Genomic DNA, 26773 nt, shown 5'->3' with positions numbered 1-26773 from the left:
TTGCTGAGACGCATAGCCCACCATGCTATGTACACATACATGAGGACTCCTAGACAGAGGAGCTTGCCTTGCACACGGCACTCTCTTCGTGGGCCTGGGCTAGACATTCTTTGCAGTCACGCCAATCTCGGGGACGCTCGGATGCAGATTATTCCCAATCCAACCCAACCTCAAAGATAGCGCACTTACTTGCTACTGCAGCATCAGTTCTTTCTCGTTCTCCATGGGGATTGTCTCATGGAATGTGCAGGGATTAGGTGGGCCCCAGTTTCAGTGCCAGCGGGATCAATTGCGTCAGGACCTTCAACGATGCCTTGTGGGCGGAGAGATTGATCTTCTTATGCTGTAGGAGCATCATCTTTGTGAGAGCCGCATTAGACGATGTGGCCAGCTTTTGCGTGGGCGATATGAGAGATTTTGGTGAATTGCATTTGAACCTGGTGGTATCCAAGGAGGACTATGTATAGCTATTGCTGACTCTTGGCAGCAGGCCATTGTAGGCAGAGGTATTATTGTGCCTGGCAGGGCTCAATGGATTACTATGCAGATTGAGGGCTGCCTATTGGGCTTCCTGAACATCTATGCGCCTAATGTGGCAAGTGCACGTACAGAGTTTTGGTCTCACATTGCATAGTCTCTGCCGCATGCAGAGCAATGGTGCGTTGGGGGTGACTTCAACGTGCTGTAAGGACCCTCTGACAAGATTGGAGGTAGCCATTCTACTATGCACAGAGTTGAGTTGGCAGCTTGGGAGAGGGCTATGTATGACCTTGACGGTTTCAGATGTTTGGCAGCACTTTGGCTTTGTGAGGCCCCCAGACAGCTTGGCCTTCTCTCGCTCGTACCGTAGAGTGGGAGGAGTGAATCTATCTCGATAAGATCGCTTCTACACCAGTGACCACATGTGTGACTTAGGTGGGTCAATTTGCATTTTGGCCGAGACATCTTTTTCGAACCATGCACCAGTGATCCTCAAGGTGACAGATAGACAGAGGAGGGGGAGCACGATGCTACGCATCCCTAAGAGGATCTTGTTGGACTCAGAGCTCACGAAGCGAGTGTGTGGCTCTTTGGACAGGGGGCTTGGACACGCAGGACTCTCCTGCTGACAGAGTGGCCTTAGGACTTACTCAGCTTAGTCGTTTCTTTCTCCAAGAGTCTTAAGGCCCGCCTGGCTGCAGCAAGGGAGGAGGAGCACCGTCTTCAACGGGCGTTGCTTCCTTGCAGAGGATGCAGAAGCAGCAGCCAGACAGTCCTTGGTTGGAGGAGCAGTTGTAGCAGGCTCGCCAGGAGCTTGCCAGCATAGAGGAGAGGTGTCATGAGTTTTCTTTCCAGCGACAGGCATCTCAACGGACCCAGGTGGGTGACAAGAGTGATTGGGGCGTTCTTTGAGGCAGTGGACCCCCTCATGCGTGCACCAGTGTGAGCCAGTTGAGGAGATCTGACTGGTCAATTGCTTCAAAGCCCAAGGATATGCGTGCAATTGCTACTGACTTTTATTGTGATGTGCTATCAACAGAGCCTCAGTCAGAGCGTCAGAATGCATGCAAAGAGCAAGTTTGGGCACAGATGCCTTGTCTTGTGACTGAGGAGATGCACAAGAGGCTTGAGCTCCCTCTTCAGCTAGAAGAATTCCATGCGACCCTCAGAGCACTTCCCCGAGGTAGTTGTCCCGGTGAGGATGGTTTGACTCCCAGTTTTTTCTTGGACCACGGGGACTTGCTTGGCTCGGACCTTTGCAACGCTTTTGAGTACATCTTGCACACAGAAGAGATGCCAAATAGCATGCGTGAGGGCTTGATCTACCTCACTCCTAAGGAGGGTGGCTCCTTGGATGAGATGTGGCAGTGGCAGCCCCTCACCATCCTCAACTCAGCCTACAAAATTCTAGCCAAGGCTCTGAGTTTGAGTATTTAGCCACTTCTAGAGAGCATTATACATGGGACCCATACAAGTTTTCTCAAGGAGCGCGGTATCCTTGACAACATCTTCACGCGTCTGCCCTCCCGCGCCTCCGAGGTGAGGATGTGGTGATACTTCTTGATTTTGAGAAGGCTTACGACAGAGTTGACTTGGATTTCTTGGAGAGCACTCTTCACACGATGGGCTTCTCACATGCTTGGGTCACAGGTGTGCAGAGGTGCACACAATCAGGTGCTTTTGCTAGGAGGTAGAGGGGACCAGTTCATGCTCACACGCTTAGTCAGACAAGCTCCCTTTCTGTTTTTGTTCTATGCTGAGGCGATAAGGAAATTCTTGGTTTGACAGCAGCTTGGTCCGCGTGGCTTAGCGCTCCCTATTCAAGCGATGAGCTACTGGATACTAAGTTTGCCAACGACTTAGCTTTGTACTTAGAGACCAGGAGGCCAACCTGCATAGGTGTGAGGGGGCTCTAGAGACGTTTTGTTGTGCATCAGGCACACTGATCAACTACAAGAAGACAGTGGCTTCCTAGGTTGGGAGTGCTCCTACGACCTATTGGTTGCCAGGTGAGGGTTTTAGATAGATTCCCCCAGGGACTACAAATCCCTACTTGGGTTGTCAGGTTAGCTTGGACTCATTTCCTGAGCAACACATTCCGCCCCTCCTCTTGTCTATCAAGAGGAAGTTGCTACATTGGACTTCGGCACTACTCTCCTTGGCAAGCAAAGTTGTAGTGCCAACCAGGTGTTGTTGGCTACTATGTGGTACATTACATCTTGTTGGATCTTTACGAGCTCTTGCATCAGCCAATTAGAGAGGCTGATCAAGAACTCTCTTTGGTCAGGGCGTGACACCTAGTTAGATCGGGCCAAAGTAGCCTGGCAGATCATCACTCTACCATGGTCTTAGCGAGGGTTGGGGATCATAGACCCACCATAGCAAAGCAAAGCCCTTCTTGGGAAGTTTGTTGTCCGAGGAGTGCTTCCAAGGGAGAAGCCCTGGAAGGAGTTTTTGCTTCAGCGGCTTAGAGCTCGAGTGCCTCATGCAGGAGGCCCTTGGAGACCTTCCATCCGCAGAGTTGGTCTGAGCAAGAGACAAGAGGATCGTTTTGCTGTGAGTCTACCTCACTCTTGGGAGCAACTACGGAAAGGCCTAGAGGAGCACCAGCCCACCTGCACAGAGGAGCGCTTGAGACAATTCCTTGTGTTGGAACCCCATGGTCAGCACTCAGAGAGGCCACTTGGTTGTAGTAGGCCTCATGTTTCTTGGGGTCCCATGGTAGAGGGTCGAGCATGCACTCTAGGTAATTGGCTTTAGTTCTCAGGTTTGCCAGAGGAGTTATAGAGCATCCAACTGCAGGGCATGAGAGGGTGCAGAGCATGTGTCAGGACATCACAGAGGCAGTACCAGCTGAGTGGCTCACATCTCTAGAGACAGCAGCTCCCAGATGGATGGGGGTCTTCACGCGACTGGAGGTCCTCATCGCAATTTGAGCTTGCTCAGAGATTGTACCCTCCACGTTCTTTGAGATACAGGGTGAGGGTGGACTACACAGTCTCAGTTGAGGCTCCACAGGTTGCAGAGTGTTGTTTTTAGAGGATCCGAGTAGTGGGCATCTGCGGGAGGACCAATGTCATCGATGCTGACCCAGCACCTCTTGAGACAGGTCATTGGAGGCTTTGGGCTTGGGAGAGTTGTCCACTGGCCCGAGTGTAGTGGGATCCTCGAGAAAGGTTCTGGAGGGACCCTTTCTCCTCAGCCAACCATCCAAGGGTCCCTTTCTTTTAGTACACTGTTCGATTGGGACGTCACATACTGGCACCATCGAGAGAGGCTCGTCCTGCTACAGCACCTCACTGGCAGGAGGAGGGTCTCACAGCTGAGTTCTTGTCATTCTTTTGGGCGAGGTTGCGGGATGCCAGCCAACTGAGGCAGGTCACTTTGTTCCATTGTAAGGATTCTACGTACTAATCCTTAATTAAGTACTTAAACTCATGATTAAGACTTAAGAAACTTGAATTGAACTCGGAAACAAGACTCAGAAGACTCTGTGTTGATTAATTGAAAGTGTGATACAAGGGCTCCTTATATAGGAGACGAAGAGACACAAATAAAAAGACACGTCTCCTAGTGAAGAGACATGACTTTAGACGTAAAGACACATCCTTTCGGTGAAGAGTTGCAACCATTGCGCGAAGAATCGCACCCGTAGAGCGAAGGAGTGTGACCAGTCGTCGAAGGAGTGTGGCTTTTGGCGAAGAGGCACGTCTCTTGAGCGAAGGGGTGTGACCATCCAAGCATAGGGTCCTCCTTGGCATGGCACTTCGAGTATCTCAACTAGGAGTAGATGTAATACTGTTAACAGTCACAATCGTGACACCAATGGCTAGTTGCACATAGAGCTACAGCAGTGGGGAGCTGGCTAGTACATAATGGCCTTACGGCAGCATGCGCAGCTGTGACCATCCTTTGGAGAGTCAACGTCAGTATCTGTGGGATTGCCCTATGGCACAGCAGGTTTGGCTTCGCGTCCTTCGGCTAATGCCAGCTCTTTCCACAGCACGACAGTACACTTGGGGGTTAGCTGGTTGGTCCACTCTCACGGGCCCTGCACAACAGTTTAAGCTATCCTCCACTTGTAGAATGATAGTGATATAGGGTGGTCGACCTACACTCCAGCCAGCTTCAGAGCTTATCCCATAGGAGTGGTGTAGTCAAAGAGAGGTGTGCTGGGAGCTCCTCTGTGGCCTGACACTCTGGTTCATTTGGCAGGCCCGCTGCTTCCGCATCTGCAAGGCTCGCCTTGTGCCACCAGCAGAGACTGTTCGAGATTTTTGGCTTGAGTTAATCCATACTCTCAGGGGACAGTCTGAGAGACTTCAAGGCAACTCTGACCGCATGCGGGAGTGCAGAGAGGAGTTCCTTCGACTCTAGCGCCTTGGGCCTTTCTTCACCATGGTCCGGGGTGAGCTTTTCCCTCCTTCCATCTCTTGATTTAGCCCTTATTGTACATATGCTGTTTTTTCGTTGGGAGAGTCTCCCCTTATGGTTGATGCAGCCCTCTCTAGTAGAGGTGGTTGTAGACCTATGGGCAGTTTTATTAACTAATAGAAGGATCTCTTTCTCTTTTAAAAAAAAAAATTGAGTGACTCAGCCCTCTAGAGGCAGCAACTCCAAAATGGATGGGGACCTTCACGCAACTGGAGGTTCTCATTGTAGTTCAAGCTTGCTCGGAGTCCGTACCCCACATGTTCGTTGAGGTTCCGAGAGAGGGTCGCCTTCACAGAGTCTCAATAGAGGCTCCTCAGGTTGCAGAGTGTTTCTTTTAGAGGATACGACTTGTGGGCATGTGTGGGAAGACCTTGTCATAGATCTTGGCTCAACAGATCTTGAGACGGGCCACTGGCGGCTTTGGGCTTGAGAGAGCTGCCCTTTGGCACGAGTACAACGGGACCCTAGAGAGTGGTTCTGGAGGGATCCTCCTCTTCAGTCGATCACCCTCAGACCCCCTTTTTTAAGTACACACTTCAAGTGGGCGTCACATACTAGCTGCACGGAGAGAGGCTCGTCTTGCTACAGCACTTCATTGGCAAAAGGAGGGTCTCACAGCTAAGCTCTTGTCAGGTTTTTGGGAGCGGTTGTGGGAAGCCGAGAAGCTACTGGGTATTAGCCAGCTCCCAACTGTTGTAGCTCTGTGTGCAACTAGCTACTGGAACATAGTAACTTTCTCGGTTGCTTGCAGCTTGTGTAGCTTGTGGCCATCCTTTGCAGAGTCAGCGTCACTGTTTGTGGGACTGCCCCATGGCATAACGAGTTGGCTTCGGGTTCTTGCATTGATGCTAGCTCTCCATAGCTCGATAGTACACTTGGGGTGTTGCAGCCTGGTCCACTCTCACGAGCCCTACACTCCATTTTGAGTTGGCTTCCACCAACAGGACGATAGTGATTTATGGGGCACACTCCAGTTTGCCACAGAGCTTATCCCCTAGGAGTGGTGCAATGAGAGAGAGGTGTGTTGGGAGCTCATCTATGGCCTAACACTCTGGTTCATTTGGCGGCCCCCCTGCTTCCGCATCTCTAAGGCTCGCCCTGTCCCACCGGTAGAGACTGTTCGTGACTTTTGGTTGGAGCTGATTCACACTCTCAGGGGTCAGTTTGAGAGACTTCAGGGAAGCTTCGATCGCATGCGGGAGCGCAGAGAGGCTTTCCTACGACAGGTGCCCAGAGCTTTCTTGGCCATGGTCCAAGGTGTGCCTAGATGGCACTACCCTTGACCATGATGGCCACACTAATGGCACCACCGGCCATCAGTGTGGCTTTTTCCTCCTCCCATCTTGTGATTTAGCCCTCATTGTACATATTTTATTTACTCACACGGAGAGCCTCCCCATGCTTTTGATGTAGCGCGCTCTAGTAGAGGTGGTTTGTAGCCTATGGGAAGTTTTATTAACTAATGGAAGGATCTTTTCCTCAGAAAAAAGTAGTAGTGGTAGTAGTAACCTGTTTAGTTGATTATGCAGCCAAAACTATGGAGACTTGTGTATGGGGGGGAGAGAGAGAGAGAGAGAGAGAGAGAGAGAGAGAAATGAAATGAAATGTTATGAAATGTTATATTAACGTCTTCAAAAGGCCAAAATGACCTATGAGACAAAAGCCTTACAATGTGGTGGATCTGATACAAAGTCGGAGTAGCAAAATGAAATGACAAAAGGATGAGATATAAATACTATGAGATCCTAAGCTGGTAGGTGTGAAATAAGCAGCTAGCTGGGATAGCTAAACCACAAGTCACAAGAGATCCAACATTGGTCGCTGGCGGATCTCATCAATCTCTTCCATGGTCAGCAGTTTGAACGGGCGTCGTGCATGTCGGGCGAAAGTGATTGTAGCAGGGCTACAGTCACTTCACAAGACATACAGTTGGACAGTGGGTTACACTGGGACTAGTTCGCACTGGACGGACCTTGGTCTGGGAGTGACATGTGGTAGGGTACCTACCTACGACCGACGGTGGTCTAGTGGACCTCGTGGCCAAGTCACCACATGGCTGACATTTATGAGCCGTTGGTGGCTCTTTACGGTGGTACATATGAGTAGTAGTGGTTGGTGATCATCATCTTCTTCTTCACCTTTGGTCCAGCATCGTTCGGGAGGTAAGGAGTCTTACACAGAGCACTGCTTCACCATCCCTGCACATCTGAGCCTCGACACCCCATTTGTACCAGTGAGTCTTGGGCTGGAGCTGAGTGTGCTGCCACGCCAGAGTCTGTACATGGTTCTTTGAGCTAGTCGAGTCCACATGTTCTGGTCCACTATTGTGTCTCTGTTGTTATCCATTGTTTCTGTGTTTCATTCTGTTTGAGAGAGTTTTCATTTGTTTGAGTGAGATTGTCACCCACATTGCACTGAGGGGCACCCACACTGGAGAGAGCACGACACATTATCCGCGCTACAGGTGCTCTCATTTTGGCGATCACGGTGGGACCTCAACTGAAATCTCACTCTGTGAGGTGCAAATCTTGAAGCTAGTTAGGTTTATCTAGCTTCGCCTACCTTCGCCAACCTTGCCTTGCACTGTTCTCCTCTCGCCTAGTCCAGTTTCGCCTAGTCCAACTGGTCTAGTCTCCTCTCGCCTGGTCCAACTGGTCTGGTCCTCTCCCGCCCTGGTCCAACCTGTCCTCGTCCCTGGTCTAGACCTCCTCGACCCTAGTCTAGTCCTCCTCGTGCCTGGTCTCGTCCCTGGTCCAGCCGGGTCTAGTCACTTACCTGGTCTGGTCTGGTGGAGTCTAGAACTGTCACAAGTTTTCTTGCCCCAAGCTTGGTTGGACTGGTGGTCACTGCATGACACATACAAGGAGGTCAGTCGAGCGTCAAAACGCACTAGTGAGCCCTCTGAAGTATTATCATAGAAGACGACCTTTGACACCTTGTAGAAATCCTTCAACCTCATCACCTATACCTCCACATACCACATCACCCATTCCTTCATCAGGTTCTCCATCTTCCCGATCACCTTCTCCAGTAAAGCTCTCTCCTATTCTGATACAGCAAGCTATAGAGCAACAGGCTCAGCAAGAAATCATGGAGCCACTAGCTAGTGTTTTGGCCAAGGTAAACATCAAGTTCCCTACCTTCAAAGGGCTTTCTTCAGAAGATGCTGACGACCATGCAAGAAGATTTGTATCTCTCTGTAGGGGACGTGGTCTGAACAGAGAAGATGCTTATTTGGTACTATTTCCATCCACCCTGGATGGCCTAGCAGATAAATGGTACAGTCAATTTGTAGAGAACCATTTTGCAACTTGGGCAGCCTTAAGACAGCAGTTTTGTGCAGCTTTCAGGCCGGGTGACTACCAGGAGAAGGTGTTGGATGAGTTGGCCAACATGGTGCTCAAGCCTGAGGAGACTTTGCAGAGCTTATGACTAAAACTCAATCGCTAGTGGCCAAGCTCCCCCAACAACCCGGTGAATTCATGGTTAAAAAGTGGGTGGAGAAACGCTTCCCAAAACTTCTCAACAAAAACTCCGAGAGAGTCTCCGACCCGACGCCACTCTCGAGGAGTTCATCGCAGCTGCTACTAGGATAGAGGGGGCTAGGAAGCTGTTCAACAACTCTCCTCACATAGAAACTCCCTCTGTGTTCTCGGAAGGTAGTCCTGCTGATCCTTTAACTTCTTTACGCAGGGAACTGGAAGCCCTAAAGTTACAGCGAGCTCTTCAAGAGGAGAGGTCCTTCTCTCTTAGACAAGAGAAGACTCCAAATCATGAGGCATTGGAACAGATTAAGCGCGAGCTAGAAGAGCTCAAGTGTCAGCAAGAGACTAAGGCTATGGTTTGGTGTAGCTCATGCCGTTCTCCAGGGCACCCTCCGCAGGAATGCCCCCTTCGGGTTTACTGCCACTTCTGTGAAAAATCTGGACATGAGGACAAGGATTGTTACTACCTAAAGGGATTGCACAAAATACAGCAAAGTCTTGGTCCTTCTCTCCAACAAGGGTTAGCACCATCATCCAACATGGTTTCCCACTACGGCCATCCCAACTACATGCCACCTTTGCTCAATACCCCTGCTGTCCAAGGTATGTCAAGTACTTTCCCGACTCAAAGTTTTTATAATGCTAATGCCACCTCAACCCCTCAGAGCTTCTACACTTCAGCCTCCAACTCCATGCAGCAACCACCTCGTCCCCTGTTTCGTCCTTCCAATCGGCCCATACTCTGCTACAGATGCGAAGAGTATGGGCATTATTAGAGCAAATGCCCTCTGCCAGAAGGCTCTTCTCCGTGGCAACTTTGCCCTGAGGCTCAGGATCACTACACTAAGGATTGTCCAAAACAACGCGCCTCTACCTCTACGAGCCCAAGTCAGAGCCAACCTGAATTCACCTTTCCCAAGATCAATTTGATAGCAGTTAGTACCAACCCCAAGCCACCCCTTTCTGCCCATATGATTGCCTCTCAAGACAAGTTGCAGCTGGTAGAGGAGCCAGCTGGTGTCCTCACACGAGCTCAGAGGCCAGCCCTCGGCCTCAATCTTCCAGCAGGTACAGCCCTTTCCTCCCCAATGCCTACACCTCCTCCAGCAGCTGACATGCCATCCCCTAGTGCTAAGAAAGGATCTTTTACTATGCTCTCCGATATTGATGGGGCTTTCTTAGAAGCAGTTGCTGACTTACAAAAGATCAAAGTACCAGAGGAACAACAACAGGTAGAAAAAGAGAAGCATACAGCAGAGACAGTCTTGAAGAACACTTTCCAACAAGTGTCCCTCTATGACATGCTTCGACTAGATGCGAGTTTCAGAAGTGACACCCTTGCAGTTATTCAGCCACTTTACCCTGGAGCAGGTCCTAGTGGCGGGCACCTCCCAGTGCGACAGTCAGAGTCCTATAGGATATCCACTCCTGCTGCTCCACTCACTGATTATAGAAGCCCTCGCCTGACAGTGTCCGTTTTAGGTCGGCAATTCTCAGGAGTGATAGTGGATGGTGGATCTGGCATCAACCTGATGCCCGAGTTCACTATGCTAGCTCTAGGTCTACAGCCTACTCGCCCTGCTCCCTTCACAGTTACATTGGCCGACCAGCGGACAGTCTACCCAGTGGGCATAGTGGATAATGTGCCTCTGCAGGTACAAGACTTTACTTTTAACTTGGATTTTGTGGTGGTTCGTCTTCCCCAGGTTGAGGGCGGATTTCCCTTGCTTATTGGAAGACCATGGCTGCGACACACTAAAGCACTCCACGATTGGGGAAATGATGCAATGTGGATACATAATTCTGGCTCCTCGATGCAACCCATTCTCTTAGAAGGTGGTATGGATCCCGTGGTGCAACATAGTTCTTTGTCCTTAGCAACCAGCCTCGAATTGGAACAACCTACTCCACCTGACGGGTCAGATGAGGATCTGTTGGAATGGTTGGATGCTACCAAATCTATGCCCTGTTTTGAGGTTTCAATTCACTCTTTGCTTGAAGGTACACCCTCTTCCAATTTTTCCAAGGTAACTAAACCTTATGAGCCACATGAGCCAGCTCAAGAGTTGAAGGTCACAGAAGATACTCCTGATGCGCTCTCGGTGAAAGCCCTCTTGATAAAAGCCGTTGAATTTGGAAAGCCGAGGAAAAAGTATATAAGCAAAAAGAAATCTCCCCTACAAGAGTTCAACCCCCTTCAAACATCAGCCCCATTGGTGTCTGCTTCTCCAACCAGAACGAAGCTAACCTCTGTGTCTAGCCAACTCCCTTCACAGAGCAAGTCCTGCTTGATGTGCTGGATGAATTCCCTACTCCTGCTCGTTGTCTTGCTGAGAATAGTTGGTTTTGTCCTCAACCTGCACTTTCATAATGCTCTGACCTTCCTCGCCCTTACCAACACACCCTCGTCCCTACCCACCCCCTCACATACCCTCGCCCCTACCCACCCCCCCTCGCCCCTACCCTATCTCTACTCGCCCCTACCCACCCCCTCACACACCCTCACCCCTACCCTCCCCCTCTCGCCCCTACCCACCCTCTCCCTTCCCCTCGCCCCTACCCACCCCCTCACCCCCCCTCGCCCCTACCCTCCCCTTCTCGCCCCTACCCACCCCCTCACCCCCTCTCGCCCCTATCTAGCCCTTCCCTCTCGCCCCTACCCACCCTCTCCCCTATCTAGCCCTTCCCACCCTCGCCCCTATCTAGCCCTTCCCACCCTCGCCCCTATCTAGCCCTCCCCACCCCTCTCAGGTTCAGCAAGTTTCCCCCACCCTGCATGATCGGCTCCATTCACTTGGTTGCCATCCTGTTTGCTGTGAAGGCCCTTTCATTCTGCCATCATGATGGAGCTTAACCCTATTTGCTGTGTTACTCGGGCTTATGGTAATCCATCTTTTCGAGAAGAGTGTTGTTGCAGAAAAGTATGGCAACTGCAAGCATGGACCAGGCTATGCAATCATACATACTAGTTCCTGCTTAATTACAAGCTTAAGGTGATTGCAATCAAGAAAAGATGTATGGATGCAGTAGCTAGTGGTTCCTGCTTAGTTACAAGCTTAAGGCGATTGCAATCAAGAAAGATGTACGGATGTAGTAGCTAGTGGTTTTCCGTCACAGTTTTTTTAGTATTCCTCTCACCGAGATGGTGAGCGGTCTTGTGGCGGGCAACCTGTAGCAGGGCTACAGTCACTTCACAGGACATACAGTTGGACAGTGGGTTACACTGGGACTAGTTCGCACTGGACGGACCTTGGTCTGGGAGTGACACGTGGTAGGGTACTTACCTACGACCGACGGTGGTCTAGTGGACCTCGTGGCCAGGTCACCACATGGCTGACATTTATGAGCCGTTGGTGGCTCTTTACGGTGGTACATATGAGTAGTAGTGGTTGGTGATCATCATCTTCTTCTTCACCTTTGGTCCAGCATCGTTCGGGAGGTAAGGAGTCTTACACAGAGCACTGCTTCACCATCCCTGCACATCTGAGCCTCGACACCCCATTTGTACCAGTGAGTCCTGGGCTGGAGCTGAGTGTGCTGCCACGCCAGAGTCTGTACATGGTTCTTTGAGCTAGTCGAGTCCACATGTTCTGGTCCACTGTTGTGTCTCTGTTGTTATCCATTGTTTCTGTGTTTCATTCTGTTTGAGAGAGTTTTCATTTGTTTGAGTGAGATTGTCACGCACATTGCACTGAGGGGCACCCACACTGGAGAGAGCACGACACATTATCCGCGCTACAGTGATCCGGATCCTCTGATGTAGCCTCCGTCGATGCTGTGTAGTCTTCCACATTCATGGCCGTTTGGATCTCCCCAATTCAGCCGCTCGGTCAATCAGTGTGCCTTTTGTGTGAGGCAACAAGACCTACTGTGGTAGTAGCTCCTCCAAGTGTCCAGTGTCTGCTCTAAAGAAGTCTGTGATGTGTCTCTAGGACTGCCTGGTGATCTCAGACTGTGTAAGACTCATGAAGGGTGCGTCCAGTGAATATTGGAAGGGGGGGAATATATCTATACTGAACCCATGCGCCTGGAACCATGATGTCATCTCCCCATACCAACATGCCGTATCTCCCTGCATGGCTAACTGTCGAGAGGACTCAAGTGCAAGGCAGGTGTATCTGTCTCTGAGAAGTTCCCACATGCGGTGTATAAAGGAGACAGATCTAGTGAGCGCCTCAACTACTAGTGGGGAGGGGCAGCTAGCTCTGCTCAGATAATGGCACGTGGTACTGAGGCCTTGGCTCTAATGAGCCGCGAGATCATAGAGACCAGGGGCTTCTCCATGTCCCCCATCCATCAGTGCGACCTGTCCTCCCGCGATCCAATGAAGGCCCCCATATCTCAGCTCCATAGAGCAATGCAGAAGCCACTAGCATGTCAAAGAGCCAGAGCTTCATCCGAGGCTCCTGAAACTAAGCATGTCAACACATCCTCTCCAATCTACCCAATGCTGAATGGGCTCTGGTCAATCTAGTCTCCGCTGCCTTCCGTAACGAGAATGCTGGTTCACTAAAAACAACTCCAAGGTAAGTGTAAGCATCTGCGTACTCCACCTTCTCCTGGCCGTATGTGAATGCGGACGGTGACCTCCTAATCCACTGTGGGGTGGTATTAAATATCATGACCTTGGTTTTTCCAAGGTTGACAGACAAACCACTTTCATGGGCAAACCTATGCAAAGCATCCAAGTGACGTTGCATCCCTTCCGCAGAGTCGGAGATCGACACAATATCATCAGCGTATAACAATAGCAAGATCCATGTCCCCACCAACGGGTGCACCTCTATCCCCATCTCTCTCAATGTAGTCAGAAACCTCATCCACATACATACCAAATAGAGTAGGAGAGAGCGGGCAGCCCTGCTTCACCCCAATAGTGGAGAGAACCGGTGTAGAAAGACCCTCTGAAGTGCGTACATGCCCTACTACTGATCTGTACAATGCCATGATCCCCCAAATTAGCTTTGTGGGTACTCCCATCTCCTGTAATCTGCGCATCAGTCTAGCTCTGGGTACTGTGTCAAATGCTTTGCGGAAATCCACAAATCTACAATAGATCCGTCTCCCACGGGATCTGTCCTCCTCAATGATGGCCCTGAGTATCAAGATATGGTCAAGAGTAGAAAACCCTCTGCTGAACCATGTCTGCCAGCTGCACGCATTCCCTCTCTCTCCGCCCATCTACTCAGCTGCTGCTCAAGAATGGATACGTCCAATCATGATAGTGCGATAGTTCCCAGTCTCCATAGGGTCTCCTGATTTGAAAATAGGTACAACCGTAGATAGGCTCCAGGTATCAAGCTAGCCCTCGCACATGGCACAGTTAAACATGACTGCTAGAAGCTCTGTTAGAAGCACATGGCATGCAGGAAATGCTCAGCCTCCAAGCCATCGTGATCATATGCTCTCCCAATCCTCATCCTATCAATAGCCTTCTTCACCATCTCGGTGGTGAAAAAAGCACGTGTGTGGGCATGGGTCGGGAAGGGGTAGCTGTCTAGAAACTGTGTACAAAGCTGATGCATACTGACCTCAAGTCTTTGCAAAGGTAATGGCAAAGGGGGAGGGCGGGGCAGGGGGGGGGGGGGGGGGGGGGGGGGGGGGGGAACAACCCATGAAAGAGCCGCCATGCCTCACTTGAGTCCTGACTCAAGAATAACTGGTAGAGATCTTGCTCTAGTTGAGCCAAAAATGCCCTCTTTTTCCGCCGCACTAGGTGTCGGAATTCAATTTGTGACTGTCTGTGAATGATGTCCCCAAAAGCACTTCCTTCTTAAGTCTAGCTCAGGTTTGGCGGCATTCCTCATCATACCAGCTATTCTAAGGCGTGCTCCCAGAACGGCGTCTATGCTCGGGCTATTTGTGTGGGTACGCCTCTACTGCTACATCATGTAATGTCTGTGTCAATATAGTAGTAAGCTCCTCCAGAGGTCGCCCTGGCTCCTCAGTGCTTAGGCATCTGTAGATCATGTCTATGTATACCGAATCCGTCTCTTGCATGAAGGTATAGCTAGTACGAGCTGCCACCCGTGGACTGTGTGCTACACTGAACTGGAAAGAGATGGCCAACGACACAATAGCATGATCCACTGCCACCCCAACAGGCCTGGGCCCAACTATGAGATCCAAGATACTAGAGATAAGGCTTGGTTGTGCCATGACATAATCCACTATGCTGGCTCCATGTTTGTGTGGAAAGCATGTGAAGCCTCCCGCAGCGGGAAATCTCTGTAGGCCATTCAAGATGGCCAATCCATGTGCACTCCCCATGTCTATCAGGTGCCGTCCATACTCAGTATGTTCCCCATCTTGTGATAGTCTGGATAGGCCAGTCTCTGCAACATCCAGCTCTCCCAGCATCTCCTCTAAAGTATTATAGAATATTGTCTGATGATGGGCAGTCCTAGCATTGAAGTCCTCTAGAATGATAATGTCGCCATCTCTGGAGAATTCCCATATGTCATCATCCAAAATAGAGAAGGGGGACGGTTCTCTGGGTGGTGCATATACGGACGTACTCGGGGGAAAGTAGCAAATAGCAATGTAGAGAGTCTATGCTCTCAATTTCACCCACATGTACCTAGCTTGCTCATCCATGCGAGCTATATGTATTACTGGCTGCAAACCCTCCCTGAATAACACTGCCACTCCTTCTGAGCCCCACCCTCTGTGCTCTGATCGTGTCTCCTATCTACAGGCTATCTCCCATCTGTATCCACTAATGTGAGGCAAAGATTGCACAGGGGCCTGATGTGTGTCAGAGTAGAAGATAATGTCTCTCCCGTTAAAAGTATCCTCAAAGGCAGCTACATCAAGGCGCATAGATTCATTACAATTCCAGGTCGAAAACTTTTAGTGTGGTCCCATAGGTCTCGCACCGTCATGTCGCACGTGGCTCGAATATTACCACTCTTCCATCTCGGTAGAAAGCAACCCTTGCCGCTCTAATCTCCGGCATTACCTCCTGCATATGAGCGATCTGCGAGAGGGTAAGATCATCCCCGTGAAAGATGCCCATCTTCTTATTAGTTGGCCTTTTCTTCAAAAAGTCCTCCTTCGCTTCCATGGACGGAAATCGAAGAATGAGTGCCCTCTCTTTCGAGGTTTCCCCATTGCTACCATTTTTCTTGTTGCCCATTCTCCAAGCTCTTGTATGCATCGGTTCATGAGCCCCATTAGAGCAATGAGTTCTTTTACTTCTTCGTCCACATTATCTTTGTCTTAAAGGCCGCAAATTATTACATGTACAACGTGCACACGTCTTCTTTGCTCCTCCTCCAGTGTCAGATTAATAATAGTGGGTGTGGGCGTGGACGTTATTTCTTTGCCTTTCCCTTTCTTGGCAACCTTGATCCATTTCTTGGCTTCGTCCGCCTTCTGTTGAGTCTTGGTAATAACATCCACCCAAGAGGTCGTCATTTCTTTGTGTTGCTCTTCTCCTTCTTTGATGGCCCGTACTTGCTCCTTGATCATTTTTAGTTCTTCTATCACTGAGGGTTGCAATTCTTCTTCTTCAAGTGTGTTTCTTGAGAGATGGTGCTCCTTGATCATGTTTAGTTCTTCTATCACTGAGGGTTGCAATTCTTCTTCTTCAAGTGTAATTCTTGAGAGATGGTGACATTAGAGACCTTCCTTTTGGCTGAGGATTGCGTGGAGCTTCAAGAGCCAAAAAGACACAAATACTCCTGCTCTCTCTAGTGCAGTCATACAGAAAAGCAAAGAACTCTTCCTTTTACGGTCCTCGAATCAAAAAATTTGAACTTAAAAGTTGCTCATCTCGCCGTATCTGAGAAGACAGATGGGTCGTTTTCTCAAAAACGCCTTCTTTTTCGAGTTATTAAAAAAATACTCAAACTTCGTCCTTCAAAGCCAGTTTTCTTTTTTTAGAACTGCTCCTCTTACCTTGTCTCTTGCATGGGAGGCTTGTGGACATCCCTTATCTCTACATAGCTCTAGGTTAGCATGTGTGGATAATGACACCTTGGCCCCCATTCCCACCTTTTGGTTAGCCATAGTACCCACTTTCGAAGGCTTTCACGATCCGTTTTGAACTATTTTTGGACTCGCAAATATCCCGGTTGAATCCTTATCTAATTTTGTTGGCACTACTAAAAAATGCATTTAAATTCCGGAACTCTCTAGTTCAAGAACACGTTCCTCTGCCCATTGTACATAACTGACCCTTCTATTACTTTTATTTTCTCAGACTAGAATGGAAAATTCTAGAGAGAGAAAATTCATTTAAGGAAATCAAAAATGAAATTTGGTGACAAAATTTTTTTATAGATGCATACATTCTAAGGAGCTCTATGTTGTACTTGATGTATTTCTCCTTGGACAGCATATTATGCTGTTGGAGCAAATCATACGCATGGGCCTACCTTGTTCAATTTGCACTCATTGTCTTTGCAATGATTCTTCATACTTTGTAAGTGCATTGTTTCACTGCCTTCTCTTACAGTAGAGGCTATATACACTAGTATCAGAGCTGATCACAATCTTAATCTCAGCAAGAAATAGTTAGATCCACGTTGGGCACTACACTGAAGAAACAGGAAAATTTTGCTCCAAGGTTATTCTTCAACTCGAGAGTGCACAATTTTGCAGCTAAGTGTGGGTTAACTTAGCTTATATTTAACCGTAGGTGTGCAAATTGTTTGGTGGACATCAGCAATTCTGTTTGCATGAGTGTCAAATAATCTGATATGGCCGAGACTTGACACACTAGTGTCAGAGCTGAGCATTTCTTTCCCAATCATTTTTGCGCACAACACAAAGATACGCAAAATTATTCTTCAACTCAGGAGTCCATGATTTCATAACCAAAGTTATGGAAGTTTTTCTTAGACAAGAAGTCGACGATATATAGTTCTGAATGGATGGGGACGATAGAAAGAAAGCGAAAACAGAGCTGTTCGTATGAAATTTGACATGTTTTTAACTAGCATTGACCAACATGCACATGCATGGGAGAGTGATGCAGTCTTGGAGAACCATCAACATACAAATTGTCTGAATTTCATCATTCTCCAAATAAAAGTCCCAAAAGCACCCTCTTCATAGAAATGAAATGACACGAAAAGAAATGTTTCTTTGCGTCTGCAAAAGGCCTAAAAGACCTATGACAACAGAAAATTTACATCAACACCCTATGATTCAAATCTCCAGTATAGAAAATACAAAAAAACTAAGATAACAAGTGCGAGCATGTAAGTGAACCAGTAAAGCCAGCTTGTGGCCTATCTCCCAAACCCTAATCTTCTGAGTAGGCTGCCACTGGGCGTACCATCACATATAAGAAAAAGGTGATTGTCTTATCAAGCCATATGCATCATGTGGCCACCTTCAGTATGATGCAAAAGTGAATGACCAAAGACTTAGAAAACTTGGGCAGTTGGTCATCTCTCTTGTTCACTTCTACCGTTCACTTGGGCACTTTCACTTGAATGCTTGAGCAAAAACAATAGGGAACGGAGTCAGTGGACCAGGGACAAGTACTCAGTGGACCAGAGAATACGCATCGGCGGGTGGAAAAGTGGGCAATACTTCCGTGGCATGGCTCCCCATTCACCACATCTAGTCTTTGAATAGCTCAGCAGTAGTAGTCTATCACAGCAGTCTTACACAGTCTTGTCTACTACAGTCTTGTCCACATCTAGAGGAAATATACACCAAATAAAAAAATACAAAATGTCTGGTCTACTACAGTGTACTTCTACTATAACTTGAAACTGCTAGTATCTGGGTCTTAGGCTTGTGCAATGGGTAACTAACTTGGATGGATAACACTTCGATAGCACTTGCTGATGAAATACTAGAAACTGAAAAACAGCAGAAGTGTAGACCTCGCCGTTCAAAATGCTTTGAAGCATAAATACAGGAGTTGTAGTGGGTGATGCATACCTGCTTATACAGATCTGTTGTCAACCTTGAAAACAGAAGCTGTAATGTTGAGAAGTAAAAAGAGTCTTCTTGCACTAGGAACGACTTCCAAACCAACCCTTTATCACTTTCAACTGCCTCGATCCTACAAAATTGTCAAAAAGAATGCGCCGAGCTCTCACTTTAGCTGCCCAACCATGAACTTACGTGCTTACATTTACTGAAAGCTCATAACGTTGTTATCAGCTTCTTAAAGGAAAACTAGTTACAAAAAAATTGCCACTTATCACCACATACAAGTGATTGTCAGATTCCAAATGCAAAAGCAAGGAGAAAAGGCGCCCAAAAAATTCATCAAGCCATTGCGACCAGTCAATCACCAGCACTGAGCTTAGATCATCGGTGTGGCTGCTAATCATCCGCAACTATTTTAAAAAAAAGACCTTTTCTTAATTCTTAAAAACAACATTGCATAAGATACCTTTCTAGTGTGCAATAAGGAAACATTAAGAAAAATCGATAACCCTGTCCATAGTGAAAGACTTACGCTCGAGAACATAGAACATAGAAATTGTAATGTTGCCATGGTTTTAGGAGGATCATTAGCGTCAAGGCCAGAGAGTGTATCAAACATTGCCAGTTCTAAGATGCTTTTGCAGTCGGCCACAATCTCATCAGACAAGTAAGCACCGGGCAGCTCAATGTTCATAGCGGAACCAATGACTAACGTTCGAGCTGAGAGGGCTAGAGTTTTTATTGCAGCTTCAAGCTGATGGGTCGCTGTTATCTGCCAGCAACACATGATAAAGCAGGTGACCAAATTAGACAGAATAATGGTTGATATAAGCAAGGAAAAATACTGCTTATGTTTTTTGACACAAATACTATCAGACAACAGTTTTCCAATAAGGACTGGCTGCTATACAGTCGTCTCCTTTTTTAAAAAAATTATTACTCCACTCTTTGCAGCCAAGTGCGGAGGCACAAATCTCAATCATGTGCAAGCATACCTACACTCACTCAGTTTCAACCTAGAAAAAGGAGCTTCACTTGTCAAGTGTCATATAATTATCTCGACAACTTCAGTCTGTAGCACGAAAAGTGTCTCTCTAGGGTGGATGTCTATCTGTGCAGTATGCACGATATTCACTCACAGACCAGATGGTATCAAAAGACTAAGACCATCTAAGACACCAGACTGCAATGAGCACTGAAATGAACAACTGAATATTGAAAAATGAACAGTGAAGAGCTGAAACAACCACAATAGCCTCAATGCTACGCAGCACATGATACAGACCAGATGGTATCAAAAGACTAAGACCAAAGTCGCAACCCATGTAAGACACCAGACTGCAATGACCACTGAAATATACAACTGATTATAGAAAAATGAACAGTAAAGAGCTGAGACAACCACAACAGCCTCAAACTACACAGCACATGATATATACTGTACATAGAGTGATTGACTCTTGAAATATGCGTAGAGGTGCATAGGTATCTCCTGCTAACGTGAATGCATCACAGTCTACTCTTATGAACAATGAACAAGAGCAGGAGTAAACCTTGTCACTACCTTCCAACAATACATAGAGAATTCAAGGTTTCTGGAATCCTTCCAAGTCCCCTCTGTGTCACAATTGGACATAGAGCATTCACATGATGTGGAATCCCATGAGGCTCAAGGACAACCACTAAATGTGAGGTGAACAGGTAATGAGGACTCTGAATGTACAAATAGGACAAGGTCATCAATCTTTGCATGCCAAGAATGCTCACGGGCCCAGCACTTCAGTACGAGACAAAATCAGTCATCATGATGATAGAGATACATGATGGCCAACCACGACTACGTCCAGCCCCCCAGGACTGGAGACGAGGCAGACAGCCGATGGGCCCTCATCAGCAGCCTGACACTGTGGTTCATATGGTGGGCTCAATGCTTTCACATTTTTGAGGACAGAGCAATTCCACCTGCCGAGATAGTGCGAGACATTTGGTTAGAGCTCATACACACCTTGAGAGGCCAGTTTGACCAGCTTCAAGGTGGTTCGGATCGCATGAGGGAGTGTCGCTAGGCCTTCCTACGACTATGGAGTTTGGGCCCCTTCTTCACTATTAAGCAGGGGACCCCTCAATGGCATTACGCCCACCAGTGTGGCTCTTCCCACCTCCTATCTCCTAATTTGGCCTACATTTGTACATAGTTTTTCAGTTAGGAGAGTCTCCCCTCATGTATCTTTCCCTTCGGGGATGTTGTAGCCCGATGGGCATTATTTAACTAATGGAAGGATCTCTTTTTTGCAAAAAAGAAAAAAAATTCCAATCCAAGCTAAGTCTATCTCCAAACTGTGGTGGTGGTAATCTGGCCGTAGTATCGACTAGACCACCACCCGTATCCCTGCCACGTGTCACTGACCAGGCGAGAGTTCGTCCATTGTGAACTCCAGCCCAACTACAACGAACTGCCTGTCATGTGCCATGCTACAGGTTGTCCGCCACAAGATCACTCACCGTCTCGGTGAGAGAATACTGAAACTGCAAGAAGACACTGTAACTGCAAAAAGAACCCACTAGTGCACTGAAACAGCTTGAAAGAAGGAACTGCATATGTACAATAAAAAAGCTGAGCTGGACATCCCGATCCTGTTACCCAAGAGAAAGAGTCCTCCCCATTGCTGCACCCGAAGTGTCACACTTTGGAGGTGGGCCATCAAATCGATGATGGGAGCCTACTGCTGGGCTATATCCGGCTGTACCCTACTCTCTACAACCTGGCTCTGTGTGAAAGGAGCAGCCACCTGCTTCTCAACCAAAAGAAGCACCTAACCTGAATTGTATTGAGGCCGCCGACTGACGCAGCCATGGCGATGTGCACCAGCAAAGCCGTCAGAAGGAACTCTCGGAGTTGGCTGCAGCCTGCATGTGTGTCATGTAGGCAGGCTGTTGAAACTCTTGAGGATAGTATGCGAATTGCTGCCCACACATACCCAGTCCGAGGCTGTTGTTGTACTAGCATCTCCCGAAATCCTTGCACTTGTGCTTTTAAATTGTCTATGATTTGGGATTTCACTCTCAAGTCCTGAAGCAAAGCAAAAATTGTAGCATCCCTGTCCACTGTTGCGCTCTTGACGATACGTAGGCAACCCTCCATGGCCGCATATGTGGCTGAGTGAAGGTGGTGAGTAGCAGCCAACCGCTTGGCTCCAAGCTCAATCATGGCAATGGCATTCTTTGACTTCTGGAGGTTGTCCTCAGATGGTTGGAACAGCGAAGTAGAGTCAGCCCCAATCGAAGCTGCAGGAGTAGTGTCTGGGGTGGAGGGCTCTCAAGGGGCACGGCAGGTGAGCAAGTAACATGCTCAGTGGCTGAGCTTGAGATAGGGTATGATGACAGCATGACCACGGGTGAAGAGTGGGAAGTACTAATTGTGGCAGGAGTGAAGACAGGAGTAGTAGGTAGAGTTGCATGGGAGAGAGATGCCGCAGCTGTAACAGAAAGGGGTGGATCGGGAATGGCGAGCTAACTACCTGCGCCAGCTCCATAGAACCAGGGAGGGAAGTAGAAGAAGGGCGGCGTGTAGTGTGTGTCACCCTACTTGTGTGTGTGTGTGTGAGAGAGAGAGAGGGTGTATTTGTGTGAGAGAGTGCGAAGCTGCCCTGCGTGAGCCTGCCCTGCGCGAGTGCTGTTGCTGATCCTGCGCCCGTGCTGTTGCTGTCACTGTGCGCGAGCCTGCCCTGCAGATTTTGTTCCTTGCATGTCTTCTGCTGCTGTGCAACCTGCCTCAGGTGAAGCATCACCACAGGCAGGGCACTCAGGTCACTAATCTGCTGATTGGATTTACTTGTGTATGGTGTGTGTGAGGGGCCGACTGTGTGTGTGAACGTGACAGCTCGTGAGTTTTTGACAGCCAGCCTATGTGTGTGTGTGTCGATGTCGTGTGTGTGCGTGTACGTTTGTGGGGGATTTGGGTGTGTGGTGAATCCTTCGGCCACTGCCTGTCGCGCGACTTTGTTCTACACAGCATCCACCCTGTGCAGGCCCTTCACAGCGCGCCAGTGGTTGAAGTTTGATTTCGCCTGCACGCGGTCCTTCCGTCGTCTTGTGTGATAGACAGAGATGTGAGTATTTCTGTACAGCTTGCCTGCGTGTGTGTCTGTTTGTGTCTATAGCAATCATCTATCAAAAACCTCCAAAAAAAAAGTGCGTGTGTGTGTGTGTGAGCTTCACATGGATTCGATTGATCAATGTATATATAAGCGTCAGAAAGCCATGGAAACTTCGGATATGGATGCTTTGAGCCTTATCAAAGAATGCTTACATGAGGACTTCGAGGATGCACGTCAAGCTTGGGAGGGATCTTCTCCCGTCATCGAAGTGCGTATCCCTATACAAGAGCTTATAGATCCTGTTGCTCAATATGCTCTTAACGTGGTGATTCTTTTTTCCCCGGGTAGAATGCCTACGGCTCAAGATGTAGGCCAATGGGTTGATTTCCTACTCAAACGGCAAGCAATCCGAGGGGTTTACTTTGGCGCGCGAGGGTTCTACGAAGTCTTGCTGGCCGACATGGATGCTTGGGGTGCTCTGCTTGAAATGTCTCCTCTTTTTTTCAATATACAGATGACTCATGTGCTGCCCTGGGCTCTCACCAAGGACTATCAGAGTCTGGGTTGAGGTGGTCGACTTTCCTCGCACTTGGCATCATTTTCTTCCTTTGTTGGTTGCTTAGCTAGGCAAAGTCATTTGCCCTCCTACGCTGGACACAAACACAAACCATTTTTGTATTCTGTGGGACACGGATATCCCCACACCAACAGGTATTTCTAGCGATTCTGGGATGTAGTGGTTGGAAAGCGTTCATTCAAGCTTAAATGGGGAAAGTTTGCAAATGCAGTCCGAATGTTCGGAACCAAATCTGCAACCCTCCTTCAGCCGTCCCTGCCCCTCAACCTCGCTCGCCTCCGAAATCTTCTACTGAGGTTCAAACCAAAGGAGTCTCAACCTCCTCGCCGACAGCTGGGGCGATTAAAGGCAAGGGGAAACAATTACAATTAATTGCACTTTCTACTTCTTAGAATATTAAAGACAAAGAAAAAGAACAGGTTTCGATCTCTCAAACTTGGTTAATGCCCAAGAAACCCGCCAAAGCTGCTACAGCTCGTGTTCCGGCATCTTCTCGTAATTATGTGCCTCCTTTGAAAAATGTTGCTCAAAAAAAACTCCCTTGTAATGACAACACTTCTTAGGCTGAAGCTTGGGACAAGGTGTATCGCTCTTACCAAGAAGTTGTTACAGGAGAAGCTTCTTCATCGCAAGATGCCTTTCTTTTCAATCATCCAGGTCCAGGTCTTGACCCACCTTCTCAGGCACCTACAGCTAGGAAGGATGTGTCAATGGGCACTCGTACTTGAGTTTTCTTCCCCCCCTTCTTTTCTTGTTTCCTCGCCCACTGTATATACCATATAAGATGCATAGTTCTTTGAATTGCATCTCCTATAATGTGCATGGTTATGCAATCACGACAAGTGGCGGCTTACCTGGCACAATGTACATACATGTAAAGCAAACATTGTGGTTCTTCAAGAGCATAACCAACACCAATTTGTAGGACAGACTTCTTACTTTGTGGGCTACTGGATAGCTTATGCAGGATCAACTGGCCATTCTGGAGTGCTTATGCTTGTTCGGCATGAACTCTTCCCGACCTTGGTTTTTTATGACCCGACTGGGAGATGGATGGTCATCCAATGTATTGTTAATGGGGAAGTTTTCGAATTTGGAGGAATATATGCATACACAGCTTCTGCAGATAGGGCACGGTTGTGGAGTGCTATCTCTTCTTATTGTTGGCGTTCCAATGCCTTTCTTTGTGGGGATTTTAATAATGCACCAAACCTTGCGGATAATACTACTGGCCATTCTCACATGCTTCATATGGAACGGCAATCATGGGACCAATTTATGTCGACCTATAATGGGCTTGATTTGTGGCCCTTTTTGCACGCGACTTATCCAAGATTCACTTTTTAGCACAATACTCAATCTATGTATCACGCTCGGCTGGATCGCTGGTATCTTTTTCACATGCAACAGTATGATGACTTTGTATGCGAGATGAGGATTGATTATACTATGTGTCTCTCGGATCATTTTCCCGTATGCTTGAAACCTCGTTTTGGCTCTTTTGATGTCAATGATCGCCTACCCAAGAAGAGACTTTTGCATGTCAATAACGCTGATCTCAAGCATGAGCCTTTTCGCGCTATGATTGTGAATATCATCCCGCCTTTGCTCTCCCAAATGTATGTTGATATGGACATAGCCTGGTTCCGTTTTGTTATGCGTGCTCAACCGGTTATACAAGATTATGGCAGCGATTATTTGTCACAATTAAGGGAGCAGGTTAATCAGGCAAAGGATGCTTGTAGCCGATTAATGCGCTTGGCTAATCATTCTTCTCTTACTGACACTCAAATAGCTGAGTTGTTTTCTGCTCGCACTATGTTAAGGCACAATGATGAGCGGAAATTAGCCAAGTGGCAGACTCGAGCTCGTCAACAGGCTTTTGCAGATAAAGGATGTGCTTCTATACAATTCTTCCAACATTTGCATCACTCGAGGTAGTCTCAAGCTATACGGAGAGTTAAATTACCGTCACCTCCACTTTCCGAGAGCTGGCACTAGCCCTACACTCTCATTATGGCAAGATTTTTGAGGCGCCTTCTTCTCCCACGAGAGAAGCTCGCCAAGCGCGTCATATGTTTCTACCGCATGTTACTCCCATTCTTTCGATGCGGCAGGCTCAAGATTTGGAAGTTGTTTTCACTGAGTTGGAATTGTATGCCAGCTTGCTTGATTTGGGTAGATGGAGAGCTCCTGGTTGGGATGGTCTCTCTGCGGAATTCTTCTCGTCTTTCTGGGATTATTTGAAGTTGCCTCTATTGTTCATGATGAATACAGCTTGGGAACAACAGGAATTGTCCTCCTCTTGGAAAGAAGTTTTGCTCAAGCTGATACCTAAGCATGCTTTGTGTGAAGAATTCTCACATTGGCGGCCTATTACACTAATGCCAGTTGTATATAAATTACTGGCAAAAATGCTTGCTAACCGACTCAAGTGCTTTCTGCATGAAGGCTTGCATCAATCTCAATACGGCTTCATTCCGCGACGTCAAATTACTGATAACCTCACGAATATTATCATTGGTATGGAATATGCAAAATATACTCGACATGATGTCTTGGTCATGCAGGTCGACATTGAAAAGGCATTTGATATTGTTCTTTGGGATTACATTGCGGATACCATGCGACATTTGGGCTTTGGGCCTAGGCTATCCCGTGTCGTGCTTTTCTTGTATGCACACAATACTTCTGCAGGCTTGCTAGATGGTTCTCTCACAGAATCTTGGCCTTTGGGACGATCGGTAAGGCAGGGCTGCCCTCTGAGTGCTTTGCTTTATGCGATCGCTACTCATCCCCTGTTTATGTATTTGGATTCCTTGACTTCCACTGGTAGGCTACATGGCCTGACTTTACCTTCTGGTCGGCAATTTGCTGGTTAGGCTTATGCGGATGACTCTTTGTTCATGCCTCGTAATAACTATGATGATGTACAAGAGATTATGCATACTCTTCACTTGTTTGGATTGGCAGCAGGTCTCAAAGTTAACCTTTGCAAATCCAAGCTATTGCCTCTGAAAGAGTGTGATTGGCATAAGATATTATGGCCTAAGGAGATTGTTCCTCAACATATTTTGGTTCGCCATTTGGGTTATCCGCTGGGTTGGAATGTATCGGCTATGCAAAAACTGGATTGGGTGCTCCAACGTTAGAAATTGTCGACGTGGCCACTTCATGTGCGTCTCAGGATTGTCCAATGCATCCTTGTGGCTTATGTGCAGTTTTACTTGCCTTTGTTATCCTGGCCTCGGTTGCGCTTGCAGTCTCTCATGTCCAATATTTTAGAGCATTTTGGCGGACCTCCTCTAGCAAGAGGGCACAAGCTGTGTTCTCCCAAGCGGCTTGGAGGGTTAAATATTTGGGACTTGAGACGTCATCTTCTAGCTCGGAAAGGTTGTTGCCAATTTTGGTGGAGCAGCACCCTGGGCTCTTATGGTCACACATTTGTGTGCGCACATTATCACCCCTTCTTTTGGTCATTGGAAACCGACTTATTGGGATGTTGTTTTTGGGAAGCTTGAAGGACACATTCCTGGATGTCCCTTTACTTCTTCTCTAATTGTTGATTGGAAGGTTGTCACTTCGCATTTGGCTTGGGATGGTCGACAATCCTCTGGGAGTAACTCTCTTCGCTTGGAAAGTCTGCATTGGAGCAAGGTTTTTGCTTCGACTTTGGTTCAACGATCTCCTCGTCAATCGTATTTTCTTTCCCAAAAAGGAATCTGCCAGGTGCATCAGGTGGTTGATGACTCGGGTTATGTTCTTTCCTTCGTTGATATTGTCTCCCGCTTTCGCTTGGGCCT

The 26773-nt window shown here is 47.9% G+C and overlaps 1 protein-coding gene across 1 annotated transcript in view; it reads right to left on the bottom strand.

Moving 5' to 3' along the window:
• LOC147424409 (proteasome activator subunit 4-like) overlaps positions 1-26773 on the bottom strand; it is a 239300-nt gene that overhangs the window by 115813 nt on the left and 96714 nt on the right. The window contains exons 11-13 of the mRNA XM_086499516.1: positions 18829-19068; positions 18579-18706; positions 18303-18426 (exon numbers count right to left, since the gene is read on the bottom strand). Of these exons, the coding sequence (XP_086355642.1) occupies positions 18303-18426; positions 18579-18706; positions 18829-19068 (492 nt within the window). The remainder of the gene's footprint in view (positions 1-18302; positions 18427-18578; positions 18707-18828; positions 19069-26773) is intronic.

Source organism: Adiantum capillus-veneris, chromosome 25 (genome assembly GCF_014529385.1).
Source record: "Adiantum capillus-veneris isolate H3 chromosome 25, ASM1452938v2, whole genome shotgun sequence".
In the NCBI taxonomy this organism is placed as follows: domain Eukaryota; kingdom Viridiplantae; phylum Streptophyta; class Polypodiopsida; order Polypodiales; family Pteridaceae; genus Adiantum; species Adiantum capillus-veneris.
Note: the sequence above shows the minus strand (reverse complement) of the source record. Positions and strands in the feature narration are given on the sequence as shown.